General features: G+C 41.4%; 1 protein-coding gene across 3 annotated transcripts in view; it reads right to left on the bottom strand.

Moving 5' to 3' along the window:
- The window catches only part of ZNF334 (zinc finger protein 334), a 40,138-nt gene that overhangs the window by 1,344 nt on the left and 13,337 nt on the right, over positions 1-25,457 (bottom strand). Inside the window, exons 5-6 of one of the 3 annotated variants that reach the window (XM_084888975.1) lie at positions 8,741-8,918; positions 8,529-8,639 (exon numbers count right to left, since the gene is read on the bottom strand). In XM_084888975.1, the coding sequence (XP_084745101.1) occupies positions 8,564-8,639; positions 8,741-8,918 (254 nt within the window). In that variant the 3' untranslated portion in view covers positions 8,529-8,563. Of the gene's footprint in view, positions 1-8,528; positions 8,640-8,740; positions 8,919-16,066; positions 18,603-25,457 lie in introns of those variants that run through there. The other 2 variants (XM_084888976.1, XM_084888974.1) reach the window with 2 other exon arrangements.

Genomic DNA, 25,457 nt, shown 5'->3' with positions numbered 1-25,457 from the left:
ATCTCTGCTTCCATCCCCCCTTTTTTTTAATCATTTAATTATCAGAGGGAAGCCTTATTTCTAAGATTTTTGGGAAGTCATCTTATTGTCGCCTCCTGTGCTTCTCTCAAGCTACTCCCTATCTGGTGGTGGTGGTGAGGGAGGTGGGGGGAGGCACGGAGGCACACATAATGAGCTGATTTCCCAGCAAAGTGAAATGTGGTGAGAGTTCACCCTGAATGGCTCTAACCCTTGGAAGAGGCCACAGTGCATTTGTCCTGGCGTGGAGGGAAGAGTGACAGGTGGCACTTCAAAAGAATTGACAAAAAAGGCAACTGTGAGGCCTATTACAGAGAAGAAGAAACTGAGGCTCAGAGAATTCATTTCTTGAGTCAAGAGACTCCATCTGTCTGACTGCCAAGCCCACGGCCTTGTGACTAGCTTGTCACGCCTTCAGGCTTGTCCTCCTATGAAACTGGGTAGTGACGTCTGCCTTCCAGCGTGGGTGGTGAGGGCTAACGGGCTTCGTGGACTAAATAGAATCAGACAGCCATTTTTGGAGACAGATGCTGGGCACATTCCCACTCCCACTCACCAGCCTTGGAACTTGTAGTTCAAATTCGTGCCTCTGCACAGTCACAAAGCAGTCCGTGCCGTGGATCTGGGGGTGGGAAGGGTGATGGTGTTCTCATATTGAAACAAGAATGTAAAATCCCTGAACGCCATTGTCTCAGCGAATACTGATAAGGAGGACAAGGATAATAATAGTAATATGCTTCCACGTAATGAGCACTGACTGGGTATGTGTCAGGTATTCTATATATATTATTTTGCTTTGGCTTTTCATTAAACAGGCATTTCAGTGCACTATGCGCCAGGTATCATGTTGTTAACTCTCATCACTGCAGTGACACTGAGTGGGTAGGTATTATTATTATTATTCCTGTTTAAGAGATGATGAATCTGAGTTAAAAGAACCAGACTACAGAACAGGCATCATTCATATCTTGGACAAATGAAAGAGACTATTGTATCAAAAATTTTAAAGCACCTATAGGTTTTAAAAACTGCCAAGTTTGATTCTTTTCAAAAGAAAAATAATTCTTTTTTAAATAAAAAAAAAAATCTCAATAGATGGGTTGAATAGCAAAGTGGACTGAAGAGTTAATCAGTGAACTAGAAGATCAAACTAAGGAATTCTCCCAGAATGCAGTGCAAAAGAATAAATAGATGGAAAGTCTGAACAAAGTGTTAAGAGACGTGAAGGACAGATATAAAAGTTCCACTGTCCCTTAATGTGAGCTACAGAATGAGAGAAGAAAACAGAGGAAGGAGAGGCAGTAATTCAAGAAATTTGTTTGGAACTTAGTCATTTTTCTTCTCTTTCTATCAGAGGCAGAGAGTTGGTCTCACAGGAGGCTCAGGTAACCCCTGCTGGGTCTGATAGCTGACTGCTATTATAATTCAATATTATACAAAGCTCTTATGTTGAGAGGACCTAGGAAGTAATTCCTGTAAGTGACAGAAAGGATGTAAAACAACCTGCATCTAAGTACCTGGTGATGACATTTCAGGACACTAAGAATAAAAAAGAAATCCTAAAAGCTTCCCGAGTGTGGGGGGGAAATGATCAAGGATGGAATGAGAATAAGATTGACTTCAATCTTCTCATTTACAGCTTTGTAAGCAAGACAGCAGAATGGTATCTTCAAAGTTCTCTGGTGAAATACTTGTTAATTTAGGATTCTTTACCCAACCAAGCTATCAAGCAAATGTGAGAGCATCTTAAAGACATTTTAAGACACAAATGGACTTTAAAAGTTTAAACTCACAGTCCATGTAGAATAGCATTTCCCAATAGGGTACTGATGGCATTTGGGTAGACAATTCTTTATTGTGTAAGACTGATCCACACAATGCAATCCACTAAATGCCAGCAGTATTCTTCCTTATTCACTGTGACAACACAAAATACCCCACAATAGAAAGGGGTGTGGTATGTCCTCTGCTTGAGAACCCACTGGTGTAAAAGAGCAAATGAATTCAGGAAGAAAACATGGGTATAAGAAGCAGAGGTAAGTAAGGAAACCAGCAACATTGATTTATAAGTCTAAAATAAATATCTTCTTATAATGATTAGCTAAAATTTGAGATGATCACATGGGATGGAGAGGCTTGCAGTTTGGAAAGGAGGAAGAAGAGGGAAGTAATAGCATGCTAAAATTTCCATTCTATGTAATAGGAAAATATAGATACTATTTAACTCTGGATATTGATTAAGAATATGCTTAACTAAAAAAAAAAAAAAAAAAAAAAAAAAAAAAAGAAGAAGAAGAAGAAAAAAAGAAAAGAATATGCTTAACTATGTGTTTCAAAAATATACATATAATAGGAAGAGAGAGAATATATATATTCCATGTCATTAGAAGACAAATTAATCGGGAACAAATAAAATGCTATCAACTATTCAAAAAGGAAGGGTGAAAAAGAAACATGAAAACAGCCTATCCAGTAGAAAAATGCATGGTAAATGGGAAGAAATGTGTGAATATGGCAATCCTATCTAATAAAAGAGAAATATGCACATTGACTATGCCTCTGCTATGCCCACCAGTCACATCTACCCGCCAATCAGAAGTGAATATGCAGATTAACCCAACCAAGATAGCTGCAGCCACTGAGTGAGCAGGAGACTTGGGTTTCCCTGACAATGGAGGGAGCCAAGCTTTCCGCCTGCCCTGGCCTGCCCTGGCCTCCCCTCAAGGCTACAAAGTTTCAATTATAGAAGGTAAATAAACCCCAGATCCCAGGTGCTGGAAAGCAAATCAGTTTCACTAAAAAAGAGATGACAGGAAGCCAGGAAGGCTGATCAACAACCTTAATTGCTCTAACCTTTAGTTGAGATATTGTTAGTTGAAGCAGAATCTATCTTGTTTGTCCCGTGTAAGTTTCTGTTATTTCCTGCCTAATGGCTACATGTAAATTTCTGTTTATGTTGCCTAAGATGTTTTCCCCAAAGCCTCAATAAAAGGGGATGGCAGGGCCAGAGCAGTAGTAGTTCTCCCACTAGAGTTGGACTACTGCCTGGTCCCTCATATCACCAAGCTGAATTGCTTCAAGTCTCAAGTCTCTTCATTTTTATGCGGCCCTTCTCCAGAACCTGAACCCTGAATTGGAACTCTTTCCATGCAGGCTGTGAAAGAGATTCCTATACCCAAGGCCTCCGCTTGGGTCACTAGGGGGTGTGGCCGGCCTGCATACCACCACAGGCCCCTTGGCCAGGCTTCCCCATGCCCCAAGGGAATCCCCATCCTGATTCAGGACACCCTTCAGGACAAACCAGCTGGCCCCCACCCATGCACCAGGCCTCTATCCTATCTAATAAAAGGGTGATATGAAAATTGACCGTCACTCCAACACACGAAATGGCTGCTCCTATGAGGTCAAAGATCCTGCCCCCATGTGGACCCAAGATGGCCAGGAGGGGAGGGCAGTTGGGAGGGACCAGGCCTGCAAGGGAGGGAAGTTGTGGATGATTAAGCCTGCAGGGGAGGGCAGTTATGGGGGGACCCAGGCCTGCAGGGGAGGCAGTTAGGGGCAAATAAGCTGGCAGGGGAGCAGTTAGGCATCAATCAGGTTGGCAGGGAAGTGGTTAGGGGGTGATCAGGTTGGCAGGCAGAAGTGGTTAAGCGGGCAACCAGGAAGGCAGGCAGGCGAGCAGTTGGGAGTCCAGCAGTCCTGGATTGTGAGAGGGCTGTCCCAGATTGGAGAGGGTGCAAGCTGGGCTGAGAGACACCCCACCCTGCACAGGCCCAGAATTCCATGCACTGGGCCTCTAGTAATAATAATAAATGTGAACAGCCGAGACCGGTTTTGCTCAATGGATAGAGCGTCGGCTTGGGGACTGAAGGTCCCGGGTTTGATTCCGGTCAAGGGCATGTACCTTGGTTGCGGGCATATCCCCGGTGGGGGGTGTGCAAGAGGCAGCTGATCGATGACTCTCTCTCATCGATGTTTCTAACTCTCTATCTCTCTCCCTTCCTCTCTGTACAAAATCAATAAAATATATTTAAAAAAAAATAAATAAATGTGAACATATTAAATTCACGGTTAAAAAAACAGAGACTTGAATTTAGTAAAATAGTCAAAGTGTATGCTGTTTTATGAGACAGCAAAAACAGAATGATAAAGACTGAAAAAATACTGAAATAAAAAAAGATATACCAGGCAAATGCCAGCAAAGGGGGAGCAAGTGGTGCAAGCAATCATAGCAATAGGTAAAAGGGATTTCAAGGAAAAAATAATCAGTATTATTTGAAAAGACAAAAATAATGATGCATGTTGCCCTGCCCGGGAATTGAACTGTGACCTTCTGGTTCATAGGTTGACACTCAACCACTGAGCCACACCCACTGGGCCATTTCTTTGCATCTTGCAGAGATGGAAGATGGAAGCTCCTTCAAGTCAGTACACAGACATTTAAGACATTCTTTGTTAATGGTGTTACAACATGCCATGATGTAAATGTACCACAATTGATTCAACCGTTCTACCGATGGGTATAGCACTTGGGTTGTAGGGTTTTATTGCCACCGTGATCACTGAGGATACAATTTACATACATTCCAGTGCTTTTATTTCTATGGGCTGGAGTCTCAGGCGAGGGATTGCTGGCTCAAAGCATACACGGAGCTGCTTTATTTTGATAAATGTTGCCAGATTGCTCTCCAGCAAGGTCCTAACTACTGTGATGTGATGAAGACAGTCCCTACCCAGCCTGTAGCAGGTGTTATCATGCTTCCAAATTGCTAGTGTGATGTGAATGAAGTGATATTTCATTGTTTTTTAATTTGTATTTCCCTGACTCCTGGGGAAGCTGAACATCTTTTTTTAGGTTTATTCTGCCTTTGGATTAAAAAAAAAAATAGTCTAGTGATAGCTTCTGATCATTCTGATCCTGATAGGAATTTGCAAAAGCTCTTTGTATAGATCAGTGTTTCCCAAAGTGTGGTACGTGTACCTCCAGGTGTATGGGAAGAGTTTGGTGGGGGTACACGTTGCACCGGCGTTTGGTGGGGATATGCATTGCATCATGCTTAGCTGTGCCTAATTCTACGTTCTCATGAGTACGAGGGGTACTCAGTGTTACAAAAATTATAGAAGGGGTACACATATGTCAAAAGTTTGGGAAACACTGGTATAGATAGATATCAACCCTACATCTGCCATCTGTGTTGTAGATGGACAGAAAGAGCTCATTGAGTGCTCAGTAGATGTAGTGTTGTATGTTTACTTCTAAGATCTTCTTGGCTTTATTTTTTAGATTTAAGTCTTTGATTTAGCTGGAACTTATTTTTGTGTAAATGACATGAAACAGCGTTCCGATTTTATTTCTTCTCCCTCTACACTCTCCAGTGTGGTGGCCTCCAGCTGTATGTGGCTAGTGAGCACTTGAAATGTGAACTGCTCTGAATTGAAATGGGCTGTAAGTTTAAAACATGCACCAGATTTCCAAGACAAAAAAAAAGGTAAAATTTCTTATTAATAACTTTTATATTGTCTACATGTAAAATCAGAATGTTTTGGATATACTGGATTAAATAAAACATTAAAATGAACTTCACATCTTTCTTTCTTTACTCTTTTTAATGGAGCTACCAGAAAAATGTTAATTATGCTCACAGCTTGCATTATGTTTCTATCGAACGGCACTATTCCAGATAATCAGTATGCCAGAACTATTTCTTACACATTTTGTTCTCTTGCACTTATCTTTTATCTACCTCATGAGGGGTATATCTATCTTATTGCTTGAAATAGACTTCTGCCTTATTCACCACTTCCCATCATCTTTTGAGTAGCTCTTTTGTGTTTGGAGAAACTAATCAGAACTCGAATTCCCAGCTTCCCTCACTATGAAGATTGTGTATTTGACCTTCATGGAATGAATGGGAAGGAAGCTGCATGGGGAACCCAGTCCTGCATGGAGTTTCCATTTCCATAAGCCCAGGTGGCTCAGGCAGTGGGCTTTGAGGGTGGCAGTCCCAGCAGCGGTTTCAAGGTCAAGGTCCTGGCATTGGAGGGATGGTGACAGCAGCGGGCAGTTTCTTCACTAGGCAGCACTGGGTATGGTTTAGGCTGGCACTGATTAACCTTGAGTCTGGCTCTTTAACCCTCACAGCAATATTGTGAGCTACTCAATATCTCTCTAATAAACTTGTTTCCTGCTTAATCATTAGAATCAACTTCTATGGCAATATGTGTGAAGACAGAGGCCATAAGAGGTGGGGAAGAAGAGTGGGCTGTAGTAGGGTGTGGCTACAAATTCAGAGCAATGCTCAAACTGATTCAGGTACAAGTATTAGGTTCTTTGCATTGTTGGCAAAGTTACTTAAGGCTATAAAATTTCCTTTGAGTATAGCTTTTTCAAGAAGTCTCCCAATGTTTGCTAGATAATTTGGAATTTCACTTTGGCTCTCCTTTGATCCAAGAGTTATCAAACAGTGTATTTCTTATACTGAATTTCCGAGTAATTGGCACATTTTGGCAACCTTTTAGATAATTTACTTCTTTTTCTTTGTTGAATGATGAGCACAGAAGATAGCATATGAAATATCTCATTTATTGAATTTCCCAAGGGTTTCCTTATGACCAAGCAGATGATAAATTTTGGTAAATGCTTGAGTATGTATAAAATGTATACTTTGTATTTGAAGAAATATTTATTTATTTGTTTGTTTGAGTTTGTAGATATATTTTCCCCTAGCAGAGCAACTAATTTTAAAGAGATATCGCAAAGCCTCCTACTGAAGTTGTGTTTTCATGAGATCCTCTTTTTATTTCTAATAATTTTTACTGTCTCTATTTACCTGCTCTGTGGCTTGGGGCAGGAAGTTTTATGCTCATTGCATGCTCTTCATACATTGTGAATAAGTAGTAATGCTCTTCCTTATTCACTTTGGAATTTTTATCTCGAAGTCCAACTTGTCTGATGTGAATAGAGCTACTCCTGCTTTTCTGTTTGCTCCCTGGTCAACGCCAATGTTTGAATCCCAAACACATTGATGGAGCAAGCATGTCATTGTGGCCCGGAGGCCAGATGCATGGGGTTGCAACCTTTCTCTTACAAGTTTCCTTCAGGGAGGGTGCCTATTGGAATTCTGAGAGTAGCCCCTAGAACTTCAATGGAGGAAGTGGCACTGCGTGGCAACGGTGTGGTCTGTAGCCGATACTGGACGCCCTGCCCAGATCTCCCTTCAGGAGTGAGGGCTGATTCCCGTGGCTGCCGGCGTCACTGCCAGCAAATAGTCCTCAGTTGTCAGCACTCCTCAGGGTGTGCCTGGGCTGAAGAGACTTGCCTCACCTACGGCCAAGCCCTTTCTCAGGGCAGCCCATGCCCAATCACCGGGTCACCTGGGGCTGTGAAGACCCAGCTCCCCTCATGCCAATGTGGCTCAGCTATGAAGTGCCATCCCAGCTTCAGAGCCCCTCAAAGAGCGGGCTGATGCTCTTACTGACGCTGTATCTCAGCCCACTTCCCCACTCTGCCCAAGCCTTCCTTCCCTTTCAGAGATGTTGGTCCCAAGGGCCCTTCACACACACACACACACACACACACACACACACACACACACACATCTTTGTTTCAGAGTGTTTCTTCTAAGGAAGCCAACTGTGACAATAGGAGATTGTGTTTATGATTAAGAGATGCATGCTTAAGAGTGAAGTGTCATAATATTGGTAATTTATTTTTTAAATGACTCAGAAAAAAAGGTGTACCATGTACAAAGAGATATAGAAATAAAAAGAATCTTAACAATAGGTGAATCCAGATGGTTTATATAGAAATGTTGATTGTAACATTCTTCTGCCTTATTTGGGGATTTAAAATGGTACAGAATACAGAGGTGGAAATAAATTCCCTGTATTCTATTTTTAATAGGTGTCTCAGTGTGAGCAAAATTAAACTTGAATGTCCAATCTGCTATCTTTACCAGTGAGCTTGTCATTGTTTTAAATCTTTTTGTTTGTTTTTCTAAGACAGTTGTGTAAATCTGCATGCCTTCCTTTGAATTCTCCTCCAGTCTCATCTCATAGATTTTTATATTTTGTGTTCTCATTGCTAGTCACTAGAAATAATTTATAATTTGGATTTGGATTTTCTCTTTGACCTGAGAGGAGACAGTTAAAAGAGTAGATTCTGTATATTTGTGTCTATAGGAGTTTTGCTGGAGGTGAGGTTTTGGTTTGATTATTTGGCTTTTCAGGTTGATGAATTCCAGTTCTCTTGCATTGTGGTCTGCGAAATGGCTTGTGGTATGTTTTGCCTTTTGGAATGCAGTGAAATTTCCTCTAAGAATACTGGGGAGATGGTTGAGTACATCATTCCATCTAAAACCAGCTCCTGAACCTGTGTTGAGCAAGCTGCTCTGAGGGTTAGGACAAAAGCAAGGTCTAGTGCATCTCCCGAGTCCAGAAGGAGGGAGTTGGCAGAGCAACTTTCCCCTCTAGGCCCGGAGAGAGCTCGGGGACCAGAGGCCCAGGCCCAGGAGCGATGGTCGGAAGGAAAGTGACTTATGAAAATCTAAGGCGCTCCTGAGAGAGAGGCTGCACCTGCCCACACGCTGTGCTTGGGGCTCGCTGCTCTGGCTCTCAGAAAGCTGTGTGGGAGTAAACAAATGTGCCAAAGCTTTTCTTCCCAGAGAACATGCCAGCTGAGGGGAAAGAGTGCAGAGGGAGTCCTTCGGGACCAACAACTCACCAGCGGGGGCGCCGCAGACCCAGAGCACCAAGACTGCTGCGCCGTCCAGTCCTCGGGAAGCTGACTCTGCCACTGATCCCCGGCGAGCCAGCAAATGAAGATGCCGACGTGCCCACCGGGACCCCAGAGTGAGAGGAGAAGGAACTGGCACATCTCAGAGAACTGCGAGTACAACCTCCTGGTGGAGAGAGAGGACACCCTCAACAGCAACCGATGATGGAAACAACACCTAAGGAGTTGTAGGTGCAGCGTGCACACATTCACGCTCACCAACACACACACACACACACACACACACACACACACACACACATTCTGGATCAAGGGAAAATCTTGTGCTCAGACTGAAGTCCTCAGGAGATGAGTCACGGGAGAGGAGGGTCACTGTTGAAGCCTGACCTGGAACACCAAATGGAGAAATAAATCACACAAATCAGAAATCCACAGAGATGGGAATTATGAGAGGTGAAATAGAAGAGGTTCAAGGGAATGACGCAGGTGACCAAATACCTGTGTATTTAAGCTATTCAGTATTTTTATTATTATTTTTATTGGAACGTTGAATATTGATGAAATAAAGGAAATGGAAGACGAGCAATAATTAAACAAAATAGTGGAGGACATTTTTCCAATAAAGACTTGATTTGAAGATTTAAAGGGTTCCATGAATTCCAAACAGGAGTTATAAAATACTAGAGGCCCAGTGCATGAATTCGTGCGTGGGTGGAGTCATTTGCCTAGCCAGCAATCGGGATCCATCGGATCAGGCCGCCAGGGGTAGGGGCCATGGGAGGTTGGCCTATGGGCTACCAGGGGAGGGGCCACAGGAGGTTGGCCAGCCTGGGGGAAGGGCCACGAGAGGTGGGTTGGCTGGCCTCGCCCCAATTGGGGCTGATTGGGGGCTGGCTGGCTGGGGGGAAGGGCTGCAGGAGGTTGACTGTGGAGCACACTGACCACCATGGGGCAGCTCTTGCATTGAGTGTCTGCCCTCTGGCAGTTAGTGTGCATCATAGCTACTGGTTGACTGGTTGTCCTGGTCATTCCAGTCCTTCCAGACATTCGGTCACTTAAGCTTTTATATATAGAGATTATACTCCCCTTTAGGTATGTCCTGGGGAAAGGACTGAGCTCCAAGTATAAATGCAAAGCTTTCCAGCTTCCAGAGAGGGAGCGTAGGTAACTTACAAAGACAGACAATGAGACTAGTATTGGACTTCTTCTCTGACATACTGAAAGCAAACAATGACTTTTCATCAGCAACTGGAAGCAAATAATGAAGTAATAATACCTACCAACTTCTGAGGGGAAAAAGACTAATAAAACGGGACTCTAAGAACGGGAGGGTCTTGATCTGGTATTTGGGGAGACGGAGAATAAAAGCATTTACATTTCTTTGGGGGGGGGGGCGTTGGGAACACAGAGATGTAAACGTATTGTAAGTGGGTCATCTTAATGTGGAGAAATAGATGGCATTTTTATATAATGGAAGAGGATATAAGCGTGATTATGTATTTTATTCAGAGTGTGCACCCCAGCGAGCCAGCAAAGGAAAATACCTACGTGCCTTCCTTAAAAAGGAAAAGCAACCGCTATTCTGTAGAATACCAAAATCCGAAAGAAAAAAAGAAAAGATAATAAGTGGCTATGTTGTCAAGCCAGCAAAGGTAAGAAAAAGAAGAGAGAAATAACAAAGAAAAGTAAATAATAAGCCCGGATTAAAGTGGAAGAAATAAAATAAAGCATATCCATTTTGTTCTAATCTCAAAGGAGCTGAATTGTCCCATTAAAACCCAAAGTCTGCTAAATAAGATTAAAGAACAAAACCCAGGCATGCACTGCTGTCAGGAATACTGTATTAGCAAGAATTGCATGCAACCGAAACCTGAATCACAGTGGCTTAAACACAGGAAATTTGTTTTGCCTTTGTAACAAGAGGTGCGTAGGTAGGTGGTGCTGAGCAGGGGCAGCTGCTCAGAAAAGCTCTCTTCTCTACTGCCCTTTCTCGATTCCCCTCACTCTTAGCGCCTCTGCTGGTCGCAGTGGCGTGACCTCAGCGCTCGTTCCTCAGAGATCTGAACCCTCCCTGGTCCCAGGCCATGATGGATGTGCACATCCACTTACCATCCAAACCGGGCAACACACCCATATGCCGAGTGGAGGCTTCGTGTTCCTCAGTGGACTGGTCATGAGGGACCCTCATCTCATCCCAGTCGGCCACAGGGGGAAGCAGAGGGAGAGGCAACAGTGGGTGAAACGGGGGTCTGGTTGCTTGCTCATGCAGCTCCCTCCTGCCATCTGGTCCTCCCCTGCTCAGTCCCGGATGTACTGGGGCCACCCACCCTGGCATGCTGCTGGGTGCACCAATCTTAGGAGTTGATTGATTGGACAGAATCCAGCTCATTGTGGATAGTTCTGGCTGCACAGCCATGTGTTCTCCCAGGGTCAGGGGTTCATCCCTACCTTGCAAGCAGCATACGCATCTTAGAGAAACGCATGTGCTTCTCTGCGGCCGATGATGTGGCCTGGCTCCAGAACCCGAGGGATCCAAGTGTGGTTTCCCCACAAGACTCGACCAAAACTCCACTCAGTGTCTTACCTCTAACCCGCAGGGCCTGCTAGGCCAGATGGGCCAAGCCTGGCGGCCACGTGCATTGCAGCCTAGACCTGCTGCCAGGCTCTTTCCTGCTGTGGACCTCGCTCTGTGATGGAAGCCTTCATTCCACCCAGCACTGGGATCTGTGCAGTATTCCCAGGTTTGGACATGCTGTCTCCATGCCAGCCTTTCCTTCAGTCAGAGTGTCTGGAATCCTAAAACTGGCTCAGATCTAGAAACTAAACAAGAAATTGTGACTCTTGAGAAGTGGCCAACCACCTGATCAGGAAAGTTAAATGGGGGAAAACATGTGGTGTGGCAGAAACACACACCACACATTTCTATGTGCAATATGCATAGAGAAAGACTGGAAGAAACACCGCAGACTCAGCCATCCTCACCTCTTGGTGTAAGTATGGTGGTGTTGTGGGCGGTTTTCATATTCTCCGTGGTGCTTTCTTGTATTGTTCACACTTTGGTACCATAGCAGGTGTACTCTAGTATACCTGAAATTATGTGTATTTTCTCTTCTCTGGAGAGGTGCATAAACTCATCTTGGCATAGTTGGAAGTGGCTGTCAATTCCCTACTTTCCGAAGGGTGGGTGTGGGTATCTGACATCACTTAAGAAGTCTCCCCTGGAAAGACTCCTTCTGAACCACGGTGGCCTCTCCCAGAGGCATGGGGAAGGGGCGCCATTGCCTGGGGAGAGGGACTTTAACAGCCCCAGAGCAACATACACTTGCCAAACAGCCCAGTAATTTTACTCCTAGGTGTTGGTAACTCAAGAGAAATGAAAACACATGTCCGTTCAAAGACTTGTACATGAATACACATAGCAGCCTTTATTCATGATAGCCTCAAACTGAATACAACCCAAATAGACGTTAACAAGTGAAGGAATGAACCAATCGTATATGTCCTTACAATGGAATACTACAATGCAATAAAAAGAATGGACTGTCAACACATCCAAGAACATGGATGAGTCTCACAATAATTGCGCCAAGTGAAATAAGTCAGAAAGAGAGTACATAGTGTTTGATTCCATTTGTATAACAGTTTTTATTTTTTATTTTTTAAAAAGCAAACTGATCTCTAGTGTCATAAAGCAGATCCGTGGTTGCTTGGGATGCAGGGGCGGGCAATGGGAAGGAGGGAGTAAGGTAGGTGCACGGGGAAACTTGTGGGGATGATTAGAATGGAACAGTTGAGTTCAAGTTTAAGCTATAGCAAGCCCCACCCACAAGGAGACTTTTAAGATATTTTTTTTACTAATTATGTCCTCCCCACAAACATTTAATACCATTGATATACCATATATCTGTTTATGTACTGTGGTGTTTTGAGGGCTACAAACCACTGTAATATATAAGAATTTTTGGGGGCGCGGGAGAACATTTATTTGACTAATTTTCACCACCTTGGGTTCAATATTGCCCCTATTGAGAATGCATGCCTATTCCATAAGAAAAAAAATTAAAGCAGGCAAGGAAGTAGTGGTATTATAATTAAAATAATCTGCTCTGACTCTTTGATGGAAACGTAGTAACACACATAACTGTGAAAAACGTCTCCCCAGCTCCATGCATTAATATGGGCTAATGAAGATGGGTGGCTGAAATGAGAAGGTGTTTGGAAGGCAGGCACCTTTCCGAGCAGAGAAATGGTGGAGTCTTTCATGAGCAACTAGAGCCCTCTGCTGGCCATTTTGGGAAACTGCGTCAGTAAGTTAAACAGCCCATTCATGTACTTATTTTTCCAGCATTTGTATGTAATGTGCCTTGGATGAGGCTTGGGTTTGAGGCTCGGCAAGGTTTAATAACCGAGTCAAAACCATACAGTGGTAAATGGCAAATCTGGCATTCAAGTCAGGTTTTCCCAGTCCTAAAGCCCATGGTGGAGGCTCATTTACGCTCCTATAGATGTCCTACTGCTCCAGCATCATTTGTTGAAAAGTCGTTCTTCTTCCATTGAATTGCTTTTGCATCTCTGTAAACCAGTGGGGCATATTTGTGTGGGTCTATTTCTGGGTTATCTGTTATATTCCATCGATCATGTGTCTACCCACCCATCAATACCACATGGTCTTGATTATTGTAGCTTTATAATAAACCTTCAAATCAGCAAACTGATCAATTCTATTCCTCTTTTTCAAAATTGTTTCAGCTCTTCTAGTTTCTTTCTCTTTCCATACAAACTTTAGAATAATCTTGCCTATTGCTACAAAATATTCCTTCAGGAATTTGATAGGAATTTGCATTAAATCTAGATATCAATATGGGGAGAATTGACATCTTTACTGCTGAGGATATTTTTCCATTAACTTTTTTAGAGAAAGTGGAGGAGGAGGAGGAGGAGGAGGAGAGAAGGAAACACCTATGTGAAGAGATACATCAATTGGCTGCCTTCTGCCCTCACCCTGATTGGGCCAGGACAGAGCCTGCAATCTAAAATGATATTGTATTATATCTTTTGTCAAATAAATTTCTTAAAATCTATAAATCTCTGTAAATAAGATTTTCTTAATATAGGTAAAGCCGATATATAATTGTGTTTTTTAAAACCATAATAATGAAATGTTTTAAGTCATATTGTTTTAATCCAGGCATTGGATCCATAGAATTTTATTTAAAACATTAACATTTGCTTTGAATGTTTTGTTTTCCTATAGTTAGTAAATTTGTTAGAGTACTTGATAAATTTCCCATGTTGTAATGGCAATTTATTTGACTAAAGACATAATTACCTTGTGGGAGAAACAAAGTTATGAAAACCCATGGCTGAAATTATTATCAAATCTTACCAAATTTAACTGACCTGGAGACATACGCATGGCCAAGATGATTATAAATACATGAATCAGCAGAAAAAAGTAAGATTTGCCTGGCCAGAATGACTCAGTGGTTGAGCATTGACCTATGAACCAGGAGGTCACAGTTCAATTCCCAGTCAGGGCTCAATCTCCAGTGTGGGGCGTGCATGAGGCATCTGATTAATAATTCTATCTCATCATTGATTCTTCTATCTCTCCTTTCCACTCTGAAATCAATAAAAAATATTTTTGAAAAGTATTAAAAAATGATATTGTATTTTAAATTTTGGAGCCATTTGTTCATTGCTGGCATATAGAAATACAATTGAATTTTGTATGTTTAACTTGATGAACTCATTTGTTAGTTTGAGGAGATTTTTGTGAGTTTTTTTAGATTCTTTGGTATTTTTCTAGACAATCACTATGTCATCTGCAAACAGGATAATTTTACTCCGTCTTTGCTGAAGTGAATGTTTTTCTTTTCTTTTCTTGCCTTACGGCACTATGATGGATAAGAATGGTAACAACAGATATACTTGCCTTGTTCCAACTCTTAGGAATGAAGCATCCAGTCTTTTACCATCCTATCTAATAAAAGAGTAATATTTAAATTGACCATACCTCCACCGCCTCACAAGCCATGCCCACCAGCCAGTCAGGAGCCAGTATGCAAATTAACCCAACCACTGAGCAAGCAGGAGGATAGTGTTGCCCCCAGGGATGGAGGAAGCCAAGTTTCCTGCACACCCTGGCCGGCCCAGGCCTCTGCTGAAGGCTACAAAGGTTTAATTATAGAAGATAAATAAATCCCAGATACCAGGGCCTCCACTTGGGTTGCCAGGGGGGCATGGCCAGCCTGCAAACTACCACAGGCCCCTCACCCAGGCCACCCACGCCCCAAGGGAACCCCCACCCTGATCCAGGACAGTCTTCAGGACAAACCAACTGACCCCCACCCATGCACCAGGCCTCTATCCTATCTAATACAAGAGTAATATGCAAATTGACCATCACTTCAACACACAAGATGGCTGCCCCATGTGGACACAAGATAGCCACCACAAGATGGCCAGCAGGGGAGGGCAGTTGGGAAGGACCAGGCTGCAAGGGAGGGCAGTTGGGGGTAATCAAGCCTGCAGGGAGGGCAGTTAGGGGTGACAAAGACAGCAGAGGGAAGTTGGGGGCAACCAGGCCTGCAGGGAAGGGCAGTGGGGGGAGACACAGGCATGCAGGGGAGAGCAGTTGCAGGGGGGGTCAGGCCTGCAGGGGAGGGCAGTTTAGCATCAATCAGGCTAGCAGGGGAGCGATTAGGGGGTGATCAGGCTGGCAGGCAGAAGCAATTAGAGGCAATAAGGAAAGTAGGTAGGCAAGCAGTTGGGAGCCAGCAGTTCTGGATTGTGAGAGGGCAGTCAGACATCCTTCAAGGGATCCCAGATTGGAGAGTGTGCAGGCTGGGCTGAGGGACCCCCCTACCCCATGCATGAATTTTGTGTACTGGGCCTCTAGTTAAGTATAAAGTTAGCTGTAGGCTTTTTTAGATGTTGCTTATCAAGTTCCCCTCTATTCCTATTTTTCTGAGAGTTTTTGTCATGATTTTCAAATACCTTGGTTAATTTGATTTTTTTTCCCATTGATATGATCATGTGATAGCCACCAAAGATAATTTATTCTTTAGTCTGTTAATATGGTGAATTACATTGATTTATTTCAAGTATTGAACCAGCCTTGCATTCTTGCAATGAATGCCATGGTATATAATTCACTTTATATATTCATGTCTTTTTGTATAATCCTATCTAATAAAGGGGGGATATGCTAAATGACCCTCATGCTGTTGCAAAGATGGTGACACCTGAAGCCAATAAGGAATAAATATGCTAATTGACTGCCCTGCCCTCAAATATGGCAGTGCCCACAGCCACAAGATGGTGGTGCTCAGTCTCCTCAACCCTGCCAGGGTGGCAGGTGCACGGTAAGACCAGACCCACCCCCCGGCGGGCCTATCCACTCTGCACGCCTGCCTCCGGAGTCCCCCAGTCCCTGTAGGAGCACACTGACCAGCAGGGGGCAGCTCCTGCATTTAGTGTTTATTTATTTTTCTGCATTCAAAACGTTTTTCAAGTATCTCCACCACTCATAATTTGGGACTAGCCTTCTTGATTTTCTTGATTGTTTTATTTTCCTTTGTTCCCTAGTATTTTTAAAAATAATATTAACCTTGAACAAAATATAAAAAGTGATGAAAATCAAAATGAAACAAAATCAAAGTACAGTAAACATAAATAAAAATTACAATTAATAAGTTATCACAAATAATATGAACAAGTTGAATTCACATATCAGTTAATAATTGGCTACAACAGCTCCACATTTCACATTCCATTTAAAACTGAACATTTTCTATTGTCTTTTCTATAACAAGTTTGGTGCTACATCTGAAATATGATCTCTACTTAGACAATATTTCTACAATAACATTTCAATTCATATTCCTAAAATGACATATTTCCCTTCAACAGTACCTGTTGAAAGCTTTTCATGCACTCCAAGTATACGAAGGGTTTCACTCCTATATTAATCCTCTCATTTCAACTAGCTGTAACCTATTGATAAAGAGTTCCTTGTGTGTTGATATCTTAGCATTTCTACCCTGCAAACTTGCTGATGTTCAATAAGTTTGACTTGTACTTGCAGGCTTCTGCCCATGGAGATTGTTGACAGGAGTTTTCTTCTTGTGTGTTCTTCTTTGATGTTTGGTGAGGGCTGACCTCTGGCTGAAGGTTTTGCTACATTCATTACATTCATAGGGTTTTTCCCCTGTGTGAATTCTCTGATGTTTTGTAAGTGCTGACTTTTCATAGAAAGTCTTCCCACATTCCGGACATTTGTAGGGTTTCTCTCCCGTATGAGTTCTCTGGTGTACAACAAGGTTGGATTTCACACAGAAAGATCTCCAGCATTCATTACATTTATAGGGTTTCTCTCCTGTGTGGGTCCTCTGATGTTGATTAAGGTTTGATTTCACACAAAAGGTTTTCCCACATTCATTACATCGATACGGTTTCTCTCCTGTGTGAGTTCTCTGGTGCACTGTGAGGGCTGATTTCTGGCAGAAGGATTTTCCACACTCGTTACATTCATACGGTTTTTCTCCCGTGTGAGTTCTCTGATGTTCAGTGAGATTGGACTTCACAAAGAACGACTTTTCACATTCATTACATTCATAGGGTTTTTTCCCTATGTGCGTTCTCTGATGTTGAGTAAGGTCTGTTTTCTTATGGAAGCCTTTTCCACATTTATTACAGTCATAGGTTTTCTTTCCTCTGTGAACACTCTGATTTTGAGTGAGGTCTGACTTATTACTTAAGGCCCTCCCACTTTCATTACATTTATTGGTTCTTTTCCTCAAGTATGTTCTCTGATGTTGACTGAGTTTCAAGTTCTTGCAGGATGATTTCTCACCCTTACTACCTTCAGAGCTTTTCTCTCCTGTGTTAATCCTCTGTTTTTGAGTGAGGTGTGACTTCTTTATGGCTTTCTCACTTCCATTACACTCACTGTGTTTTTCTGTTGTATGAATTTTCTGATGTTGAGAAAGGCATGACTTTTCATAGAAGGATTCCCCACGTTTATTACAGTCATAGATTTTCTCTCCTCTGTGAGTTCTCTCAGCTTGAGTGTGATATGACTTCTGCAAGACTTCCTCACTTTCATTATACTCATCAGGGTTTCCTTCTGTGTGCATTCTCTGATGTTGAATAAGGTTTGACTTCTTGCTACAGGATATCTCCAATTTATTACATTCGGAGTGTTTCTCCCCTGTGTGAGTTTTCTGATGTGCATGTATTAACTTTACCCTTGAAGATTTCCCATTTTTACTGGATTCGTGTGGCTTCTTTTCCCTAAGAGTTCTTAGATAAGCACTGAACTTCAACTTTTGCTTGAAGGTTGTTCTATGTTTTTTACCTTCAGAGGAGTTTTTTTCTGTGTGAACTCTCTTATATGTAACAAAGGCTGTTTTTTTGTGAAAGGCTTTCCCACAATTATTATATTTAAGAAGTTGCTCTGAAGCTGAATTCTTCTGATGTTGACTAAAAGAATCATTATGACTATGGGACTTCTTTTGATCATTGTCACAGGGCTTGCTCATTGTATGAATTTTCTCATGCTTAGTATCAAGGAATACACATCCATTGAAATCCTTGGGCTTTTTTATCTCATGGATTCTATTACTAAGAATTAATTCTGAAACATTTTTCAAGTTTGTTCCAAATGAGTCACATTTATGAGATATTTCTCTTGAAGACACTGGGTTTGTGGCCATATTAAATTCTTCTCCTAAGGTTTTACTTCTCTCCTTAGTTGGTGTTTTGTTGTTGCTGAATAAAGCTTGCATTGGATATATATCTTCATTTTCTTGGCTTCTCTCTTTCATGTTATTGACTTTCTGGACTTCTATAAATATTAAAAAGTAACACACATTATAAATCTTAACATATACTTAAAACAATGGGGTTGTATGCAAGTGCCCTATGTTGAGTTGATTCTTAGGTTTTAGACATAATCTCCTGGGATGAAAAAACTCTTAAGCAAATATTTAACTCTTTTGTTTGGTAACATGAAAACAAAGACAAAAAACATACCTAGTAGAAAAAGAGCAAAAAAGCTGAAAATTATTCAAGTAGGTTTGGCTTGTTACAAATATAACATTAAATTAGGTAGAGAGTTTGAAATAAAGCTGAAAGAATGGTGAACTGAGAACAAAGGATGTCAGGAAAACAACTGATCCAAGGATGGAGGTTAGTCAAAGAATGGGGTGAAGATAAGGGACACTGAGTAGGGAGACAAGAAGACTAAAGGGTGACCAAGGGACATATCAGAGCAAAGATTAAGTTTGGGTGCAGATTAAAGACTAGAATATTATCCTCCTCTCCCTATGCTTTATTCAATGCAGCAGGATTCTTCATACAATCTACATGCTTCCAATGTCTTCTTTTCCATTCTGTATACCAACTCACACTTACGTTTATAAAATCACTCATTTCTGGTCTAAAGGTCAGTTCTATAGTTCTGGCTCCATCGCTCCATATAGCTATGATATGGAAAAACAATGTCCAAAGAGAATGCTAAAATATATGAGAGGACAAGCCATGCTTACAAGATCCAACTCCCCTGATTGACACTTTGCTTTTTCCATTTTCAGTATGCAGTCACAATACCAATTTTAAAAAATATGTATTTTACTGATTTTTTACAGAGAGGGATAGATAGTTAGAAACATCGATGAGAGGCGGAGCTTGAAGATGGCGACCGAACAGACGGACTTGTTCTGACCCCGGTCCCAAAACAGATAGAAGCAACATCTGAGTCGCTCAGGGAATGTTGATTAGCAGCTAAGGGGCAGCGGATCACTCTAGGAAGGTAAGGAAGTGTCCGCTGGACAATTTTTCCTGACCAAGCGGCCAGCACTCCCGACTTCTCCCGGAGCTCCGGGCTCAGCGCAAAGGCGGCGCCACCCTACCAGGAAGGGAGCAGCTTCTCTGAGGCCTGGAAAACCCACAGCCGAGGAGTCCATCGAGCACCTGTGGCGCCCCGATCGGAGCAAGCGGGTGGATTCAAGGAAGCTCTTCAACCACCCACAGAAAGGTCAGAGTTTGCGTGGCTAGGCTGAGAGTTCAGGCTGCGATAGCGCCATTGCTCCAGCGAGGCCCCGCCCCCAGAGCGGCCCTGAGCGCGCCACCAGGAGCGCCGCGAGGCCCGGCCCCAGTGCGGCCCAGAGCACCGCGGCCCGGAGCGCCGCGAGGCCCCGCCCCCAGAGCGGCCCTGAGCGCGCCACCAGGAGCGCTGTGAGGCCCCGGCCCCAGAGCGGCCCAGAGCACCGCGGCCGGAGCGCCGCGAGGCCCCGCCCCCAGAGCGGCCGTGGCCCCGCCTATATTGTAGCCCGGGAGAGCTGCGAGGGCCCGCCCCCAGAGAGAAAGAGGGCCAGAGCAACCAAAGTCTGGGAGGTCAAACCAGTAACACTGACACCTAAGGGCTGAACTACAAACTGCCTTTTTTTTTTTTTTTTTTTTTTTTCTTTTTTCTTTTTCTTTTTCTTTTAATTAATCAAAAATAAATAAATGGACACAAATAACTAAGATATAGCCTGCCTAAAATTAAGGACTACCTTACAAAACTGAGGTGCAGTGGAAAGCTGGGAACTGCAAGACTCTCTGATCCAAGAACCAGGCATACCAAATACAATAACAGAGGAAGTGATTGAACTCTACTGGACAATTTTATGCTAATTATACTATTCTTTATTTTATTTTCATTTTTTACATTTTTTATTTAATTTTCATTTTTTACATCTTTTACTTCAGAAACGATTTTTTTTCTTTTTTCCTTACTTGATTTTACCTTTTCAATTATTACATTTTTCAATCTCTATCTTCACTATTACTACTGCTATTTTGCAATTTTTTTTTCTTTTTCTTTTCCTCCCCAGTACCATTTTACTTCGTCTTTATTTTACATTGGGAGTAACCTTCATTCTATTTTAATCTCTACTATAGCATCATTCAACCCTATCTCAATTCGACCTTTACCCCATCACTCTCTTACTAAACTTTAACCTTTTAGTCTCCAGTTTATCCTATCCCTTTCCGGCTTTAGTTTTTCCTCTATTCTTTCTGTATACCCCCTGCTAAAGCTCTCACTATACTCATAGATCTAAGTTCCAACCCCTGATACAAGTGTATAAATATCACTCTCTGCACTATATTAACTAGTTAAAAAAAACACAAAAAAAAAAACGGTTCTACTTTCTATCCTTTTCTCATTGTTTGAGTGAAGGTTGATTATTGTGAATATTGGTGCTTTTCAGTGAAATTGTTATGCTTATTCCAGTGTTGTTATTGTTGCTTTGTAATTTTTTTTAAATCCTCTGTTTTTGTTTGTTTCTTTGACTTCTGTATATCATAACCTTACTTAATAATAGTGGATATTGTATTGTAGTTTGTATTAATCTCCAAGTATTGTTACCGGCATTGGCTGGGCTCAGTGGTTGATCTATGGCAATTTTCTCCACATATATATAGTTTGTTTCCCATTTTTTTAGTTTGCTTCTTCTCTCTCTCTCTCTCTCTCTCTCTCTCTCTCTCTCTCTCTCTCTTTCTCTCTCTCTCTTCTTTTTCTCCCTGTTTTCTAACTTCATTTTGTCATTACTTTATTTCTTCTTTGACTTTTTTTTTTTTTAATTTTTCTTTATTTTATTTTTACCTTCCTTCCTTCCTTCTCTCCTATACCCTAATTTGCCTATCGCTAGGGGTTACCTTTATTAGAGGTTATTAATATTGTAAATACATTCCTGTTAAGTGCCTCTCGTGTTGTACATGGTAGTGTTGTATTTTGCACCTATAAATTAACGCAAGAGAAAGAACACCACATAACCAGACATCCTGAAAAGAGATACCATGGGAAGACAAAGAAACACCCCACAAATGAAAGAAAAGCAGGCATCACCAGAAAAGGAAGTAAACGAGCCAGAGGCAAGCAGCCTACCAGAGCAAGAGTTCAGAATAATGATTATTGGTTGGCTAAAAAGAATGGAAGAGAAATTTGACAATAACCAAGAAGAAATGAGGAAGAACCATCAGGAATTGAGGAAGAACCAAGAAGAAATGAAAAATGACATCGCTACCATGAAGAACTCAATAGAAAGCATCAAGAGTAGACTAGATGAAGCGGAAGACCGCATCAGTGAGCTAGAAGACAAGATGGAAAAAAATACCCAATTAGAGCAGCTTCTAGAAAAAAAGATTAAAAAGCAGGAGGAGAGCCTACGGGAGCTTTGGGACATTACAAAACAAAATAATATTCGAATAATAGGGGTTCCAGAAGGAAAGGAAACTGAGGTAGACGTGGAAAAAGTATTTCAAGAAATAATGACAGAAAACTTTCCTGAGATAGAGAAGAAAAAACCCACACAAATCCAAGATGCTCGCAGAGTCCCAAGCAAAATGAATCCCAGAAGACAGACGCCAAGGCACATTATAATTAAAGTGGCAAACAACAACGACAAAGTAAGAATCTTAAAAGCAGCCAGAGAGAGACAGAAAGTTACTTACAAAGGAACCCCCATCAGACTAGCAACTGATTTCTCAACAGAAACATATCAGGCCAGAAGGGAATGGGATGAAATATACAAAGTCATGCAAAGGAAGGGTTTGAATCCAAGAATACTGTACCCAGCAAGACTATCAATCAAAATTGAAGGGGAAATCAGGAGCTTCACAGACAAAAAAAGACTGAAGGAATTTATCTCCACCAAACCAGCAATGCAAGAAATGCTAAAGGGTCTACTGTAAAAATAAAGAAATAGGAATTGAAGAAGGAACATGGGTATAGAATAAAAATGCCATCAAATGAGTACCTATCAATAATAACCTTAAATGTAAATGGATTAAATGCTCCAATCAAAAGACATAGGGTGTCAGATTGGATAAGAAAACAAGACCCTTACATCTGTTGCCTACAAGAAACCCACCTCAGAAAAAAAGATGCACACAGACTGAGGGTGAAGGGATGGAAAAAAGTTTTCCAGGCAAATGGAAAGGAAAGAAAAGCTGGGGTAGCAATACTTATATCTGACAAATTAGATCTCAGAGTGAAGGACATAACAAGAGATAATGAAGGTCACTTCATAATACTAAAGGGTACAATCCAACAAGAAGAAATAACCCTGGTAAATATATATGCACCCAATATAGGAGCACCCAAATACATAAAAAAACTGCTGGAGGACATTAAGGGAGAGATTAATAGCAATACAATCATAGTAGGAGATTTTAATACCCCACTGTCACCCTTCGACAAATCATCTAAACAAAAAAGCAGCAAAGAAATATCAATCCTAAACGACTCACTAGACCAGATGGAATTAATTGACATCTTTAGAACATTCCACCCTAAAGCCACAGAATATACATTCTTCTCAAGTGCATATGGGACATTCTCAAAGATAGACCACATTTTGGGACATAGGCAGAGTCTATTCAAATTCAAGAAGATAGAAATCATATCAAGCATCTTCTCAGACCATAGTGGCATAAAACTGGAAATTAATTACAATAAAAATAATCCAAAGAAATCAAATACATGGAGACTAAACAACATGCTATTAAACAAGGACTGGGTTACCAGAGAAATCAAGGAAGAAATTAAAAACATCCTGGCAACAAATGACAATGAAAACACAACAATCCAAAATCTATGGGACACAGCAAAAGCAGTTTTGAGAGGGAAGTTCATATCCTTACAAGCCTATTGCAAAAAACTAGAAAAAATGGTAACAGATGAACTAACTCTACAACTCAAAGAGTTAGAAAAAGAGCAACAAGAAAAGCCCAGTGTAAGCAGAAGGAAGGAAATAACAAAAATCAGAGCACAGATAAATGACATAGAGACCAAAGAAACAATACATAAGATCAACAAAACCAAGAGCTGGTTCTTCGAAAGGATAAACAAGATTGATGGACCTCTAGCCAGGCTAACCAAGAAACAAAGAGAGAGGACCCAAATAAACAAAATCAGAAATGAAAGAGGTGAAATAACAACAGACCCCACCGAAATACAACAGATTGTTACAAAATACTACGAACAACTCTATTCCAACAAACTAAACAACCTGGAGGAAATGGACATATTCCTAGAAAAATACAAACTGCCAAAACTCAATCAGGAAGAATCTAAAAATCTCAATAGACCAGTGACGTGGGAAGAAATTGAAACCGTCATCAAAAAGCTTCCAGCAAACAAAAGCCCAGGGCCAGATGGCTTCACAGGAGAGTTTTACCAAACATTCAAGGAAGAACTAAAACCTATCCTCCTCAGACTATTCCAAAAAATCCAAGAGGAAGGAACACTTCCGAACTCCTTCTATGAAGCCAACATCACCCTAATACCAAAACCAGATAAAGACAACTCAATGAAAGAAAATTACAGGCCAATATCCCTCATGAACATAGATGCCAAAATCCTCAACAAAATTCTAGCAAATCGACTCCAGAAGAACATCACAAAGATCATACACCATGACCAAGTAGGATTTATTCCAGGAATGCAAGGATGGTACAATATCCGCAAATCAATAAACGTGATACATCACATAAACAAATTGAAAGATAAAAATCATATAGTCATATCAATTGACGCAGAAAAAGCATTTGACAAAATCCAACACCCTTTCCTGTTAAAAACTCTTAAAAAAGTGGGAGTACAAGGATCATACCTCAACATAATAAAAGCTATATATGATAAACCCACAGCCAACATTATACTCAATGGGCAAAAACTAAAACCATTCCCTCTAAGAACAGGAACAAGACAGGGATGCCCACTCTCGCCACTCCTGTTTGACATAGTTCTGGAAGTACTAGCCATTGCAATTAGACAAGAGGAGGAAATAAAAGGCATCCAAATTGGAAAAGAAGAAGTAAAGTTATCCTTATTTGCAGATGACATGATATTGTACATAAAAAACCCAAAAGACTCCATTAAAAAACTAATTGACTTAATAAATGAATTTGGCAACGTAGCAGGATATAAAATTAATGCCAAGAAATCCATGGCATTTCTATACACCAATAGTGAAACTACAGAAACAGAGGCTAAAAAAGCAATTCCATTCACCATCGCACCAAAAAAATTAAGATACCTAGGAATAAATTTAACTAAAGAAATAAAGGACCTATTTGCGGAAAACTACACGACACTGAAAAAAGAGATAGAGGAAGATGTAAGGAGATGGAAGAACATACCATGTTCATGGATTGGTAGGATCAACATCATCAAAATGTCCATACTTCCTAAAGCAATCTATAGGTTCAATGCACTCCCCATTAAAATACCAACGACATATTTCACTGACCTAGAAAGAACTCTCCAAAAGTTCATTTGGAACAATAAAAGACCCCGAATAGCCACAGCGATTCTGAGAAAGAAGAGTAAAGTAGGAGGGATCTCAATACCAGACTTCAAACTATACTACAAAGCCACTGTTCTCAAAACAGCCTGGTACTGGCACAAGAACAGACAAATAGATCAATGGAATAGAATTGAGAACCCAGATATCAACCCAAATCACTATGCTCAATTAATATTTGACAAAGGAGGCACGAATATACAATGGAGTCAAGACAGTCTCTTCAATAAATGGTGTTGGGAAAATTGGAAAGACACATGCAAAAGAATGAAACTAGATCACCAACTTACACCATTCACAAGGATAAACTCAAAATGGATACAGGACTTAAACATCAGACGGGAAAC

Source organism: Pipistrellus hanaki (assembly GCF_964339955.1).
Source record: "Pipistrellus hanaki genome assembly, chromosome: 6".
NCBI classification, from domain to species: domain Eukaryota; kingdom Metazoa; phylum Chordata; class Mammalia; order Chiroptera; family Vespertilionidae; genus Pipistrellus; species Pipistrellus hanaki.
This window is presented reverse-complemented; position numbering and strand designations above follow the sequence as displayed.